Source organism: Ciona intestinalis, chromosome 2 (assembly GCF_000224145.3).
Source record: "Ciona intestinalis chromosome 2, KH, whole genome shotgun sequence".
Classification (NCBI taxonomy): domain Eukaryota; kingdom Metazoa; phylum Chordata; class Ascidiacea; order Phlebobranchia; family Cionidae; genus Ciona; species Ciona intestinalis.
Window position 1 is genome coordinate 7,590,125 of NC_020167.2, and position 3,473 is coordinate 7,593,597.

The window sequence follows — 3,473 nt, forward strand, 5'->3', positions numbered from 1 at the left end:
ATATTATACTAAACGTTATACAGGATTTCGTATTACACAAGATTTAACAGTTGTTGTAACTTGCTTTATTTACGTTATTTGGGTTACACGACGAAAATTATCATAACAATTAGCAATTTCTTTCCAAATACACCCGTAGGGATACATAACTAACGAACGCCACATGTAAAATTATATATACGAAACATGGCAAATGGTATTATAACTTAACTATAACAGACGTCTAAATTGTAGCATTACGACAGTCAAATAGTAAAAATAATATCCCACGACGGCCACACACAATACGCATTTATTGATCGAGATATAAAATATCCAAAAACTTAACTTTATATTAAAACTTTCTTCATAAAATACTGCAAAACTTTTCCAAACATTTCGTGACAAAATTTTTAGAAACTCATGCCTTTTTGCTTGGACCATAGATGTCCTATTTCCATTTGTAATATAATTCTTCCCCAGAATTCTGTTTCTGAAGACTTTTGTACTGACTCCAAAACTCTTTTACAGAACAGCATTTGCTTTATTTTATTTAAATTATGGTTGCAATCACGACATAAATGTTTATTCATATAATTATCTTTAGTTAGGTAAGTGAATAAATATATATTGATTTCAAAATTTGTTCACTGTTTCAGCACGACACCAATCAAATGCGGCAGCATAATCTACTTCTAGAGCAATTGTAAGCACATGCAACAGCGGACAACTTGAAAACAAATTGATTTGGTATAGAATATTAATGCGCACAGCTAATTTTTGGATACACAGTGCCACTATTTGCCACATAGGTTCAGACATTGCCTGTTGAATTCTAGCATTTTCATTGCTTGTGGCGATTTTTGCATGTGTCGATTTTGTGAGGCGATCCAGGCTGGCGTATCTATTGACCAAAATGCGCCAGCAGTTTTCTTTGGCAGATAAGACGGCAAACCAGCTTCGGGATTATTGGCTGAAAGGCTTTTGATTAAACTACCAAAGGGGGGATTTTGTTCGTCCGAGTTGTCACGTTTTTTCATGCACGGACAAGCACGAGAAGAACCGAAAGAATTAAACAATTTAGAGGGAAAGGCCTTTTTAAGAAAATAGTAATTGGGGCGGGCGGCATCTTTCTTTACGAAATACGATCGTGGTTCATCATCTTTTTTAACGAAATAAGATTCTTGGTTATTCTTCTTGACGAAGTATGGGTCTCTCACAACCAATTCTCTTTTTGTGGTGTCTGTATCTGCTGTATTTTCGTTTTGCAAGAGATTAATTGCTTTTAGTAAATCTTCGTATTCAAGGGACGGTTCTGGATCATCGTGTGCTCCATGTGTAAATGCTCTCAAGTAAGGGGTGGCTAAATTACCGTTGTTGTTGTTGTCGTCGTCGTCTTCCGGACCTCTCAAAATCTCAGAAGAATGGACAGGAAAATGCCGGTCGAATAAATGACTCTATTAAAACAGTATAAGTGAAACGTGTGAATGATGCGGCAGGCGTGAGAGCCAACGCATTTAACATCGCAAAAGTAGATTTATACAGTAGGGTGGGGGAAGATGGGGCACCTTCAGCACATATTACTCAAGTATCCTGATCTGGTTATTATGATATTTGGTTCTTATGTGCTAAAGGTGTCCCATCTTTACCCCATTATATGAAAACAAAATATAGTTTGTTGTATTTTTGGTACCGTTTAAAAATATCGCCAGAATCTAAGAGACTGGTTTTGAATAACACAAATAGTGACTTACTCTTGTGTCGATTGCGCTTGAATAGTCGTCTTGTTTTGATACATTATCTTCCAATTGTGATGTTTCAATCGGCTTTGAATTACTTCTTGCTATTAAAACAACACAAACCAACAAAGAAAATATTCTCGTGGGCGTCATACTTATACTGCAATTATCTACAAAAAACAATTGATTATGCTTTTGTTTATTTCACCTCGACGCAATTATAGCCCATATATGGTTATATGAAGTAGGATGGGGTAAAATGATACACCTTTTTATTCTATTTTTTCGTCCCATTCGGTATAGTAAACAAAGAACATTCAAAGAATTCGAAAACCGTATCCTTACGACTCTCATATACTGTTGTTAATTGTTTAAAACACGACCACGATGTTTGGATATTTTAAGTGCTAAGGTCTAGGTGTCCCCCTTCCCCCATCCTAATATATATATATCACTTTTTTTGTCATGAATTGTCTAAAAAATATTTAAGATTTTTGTTTGGTTTCTTTAAATCTAACATTAATTGAAATCACGCTAGCAACTTCTCCTATAATGCTATTGTCAGTGCAACATATTCTCAATTAAATATTATTGGGTAAAGTTCCAAAACTGGCATAGATCTTAAATCCTTGACAACGACCTCGCCTTTAAAAAATAAAATAAGCATCCTGGCATTTATACGGACACAGGAAAAGTACAAAAATATTCCAATGGGTAGACCTTTAAATAAAACAGCTAGATGCTATCTGTCGTCAGCGGAGTGCAAGATATTGTCTTGCCCAATCACTCCTAGCGTAAAATATATAACGTAGATAGGCTTAAGCAAACATATAATATAATTATTGCAAAAACGCCAGCAGGTTTGACAATTATTGATTACGTTGCCTTTAATCACAGTCCATCATTAACAAAAAGCAGATGAAACAAAAAGCTTTGGCCAAGCCCTCATCAATTAGAATTAATGCGGTATCTGAAATCTAAAAATCCGAGTTAAATTAAATAGCAGATGATTAATATCGAGCCTATGATCAAAAGGTTGAAGTCATTATATATATCTAGCAGCTGGCGTGTGTAGACTACATGGCCTTTATAACTAGAGTTTCGCAACAGAAATGCGAATCGAATATATAGTAGGGTGGGGGAAGATGGGACACCTTTTGAGTCTGTTTTTTCGTCCAATTTGGTAGAAAGCATAGAATATTCAAATAATTATGAAACCTTATCCCCACGACTTCCATAGACCGTTGTTAATTTTTTAAAACATGATTAAAATGTTTGGATATTATATGCTAAAGGTGTTCCGTATTTCCCCATTCTACTATAGTATAGGGTGGGGAAAAACAGAACACAATTTCGTTCTATTTTCTTGTCCCATTTGGTAATAAACGAAGAACATTCAAAGAATTATAAAACCGTTTCCTCACGCGACCCATATAGAACGTTGTTAATTGTTTAAAACACGTTCAAGGTATTTGGATATTATGTGCTAAAAGTGTCCTATCTTACTAAATAGCTGGTCTGATGATTTCTTTTGGGGCTAATTTTTATAAAAATGTTTTTGTTTCCCACAGTATTACAGCTCCATTATTCCCTAATTATAAATTTTACGCCCGGCTACCTGTCGGCTCTATAAAATAATCAGTTTAATTCCAAATATTTTTTTTCATAACTATTTTTTTTAAAAAAGCGGAAAAGTTTTTACAGCCTAGATAACATTAACAAAAATTAAACAAAATCTTAGCAAACTATTACTTT

General features: G+C 34.4%; 1 protein-coding gene across 1 annotated transcript; it reads right to left on the reverse strand.

Annotated features, from left to right (window-relative positions):
- Positions 1–328: 328 nt before the first annotated feature.
- On the reverse strand, positions 329–2,008 carry LOC100176372. Its single transcript, XM_002119879.4, has 2 exons — positions 1,734–2,008; positions 329–1,436 (listed from the first exon to the last, which is right to left on the reverse strand). Exons 1-2 carry the CDS (start codon positions 1,869–1,871, stop codon positions 777–779), a joined length of 798 nt encoding a protein of 265 aa, XP_002119915.1. The 5' UTR covers positions 1,872–2,008; the 3' UTR covers positions 329–776.
- Between the last annotated feature and the right edge of the window lie 1,465 nt (positions 2,009–3,473).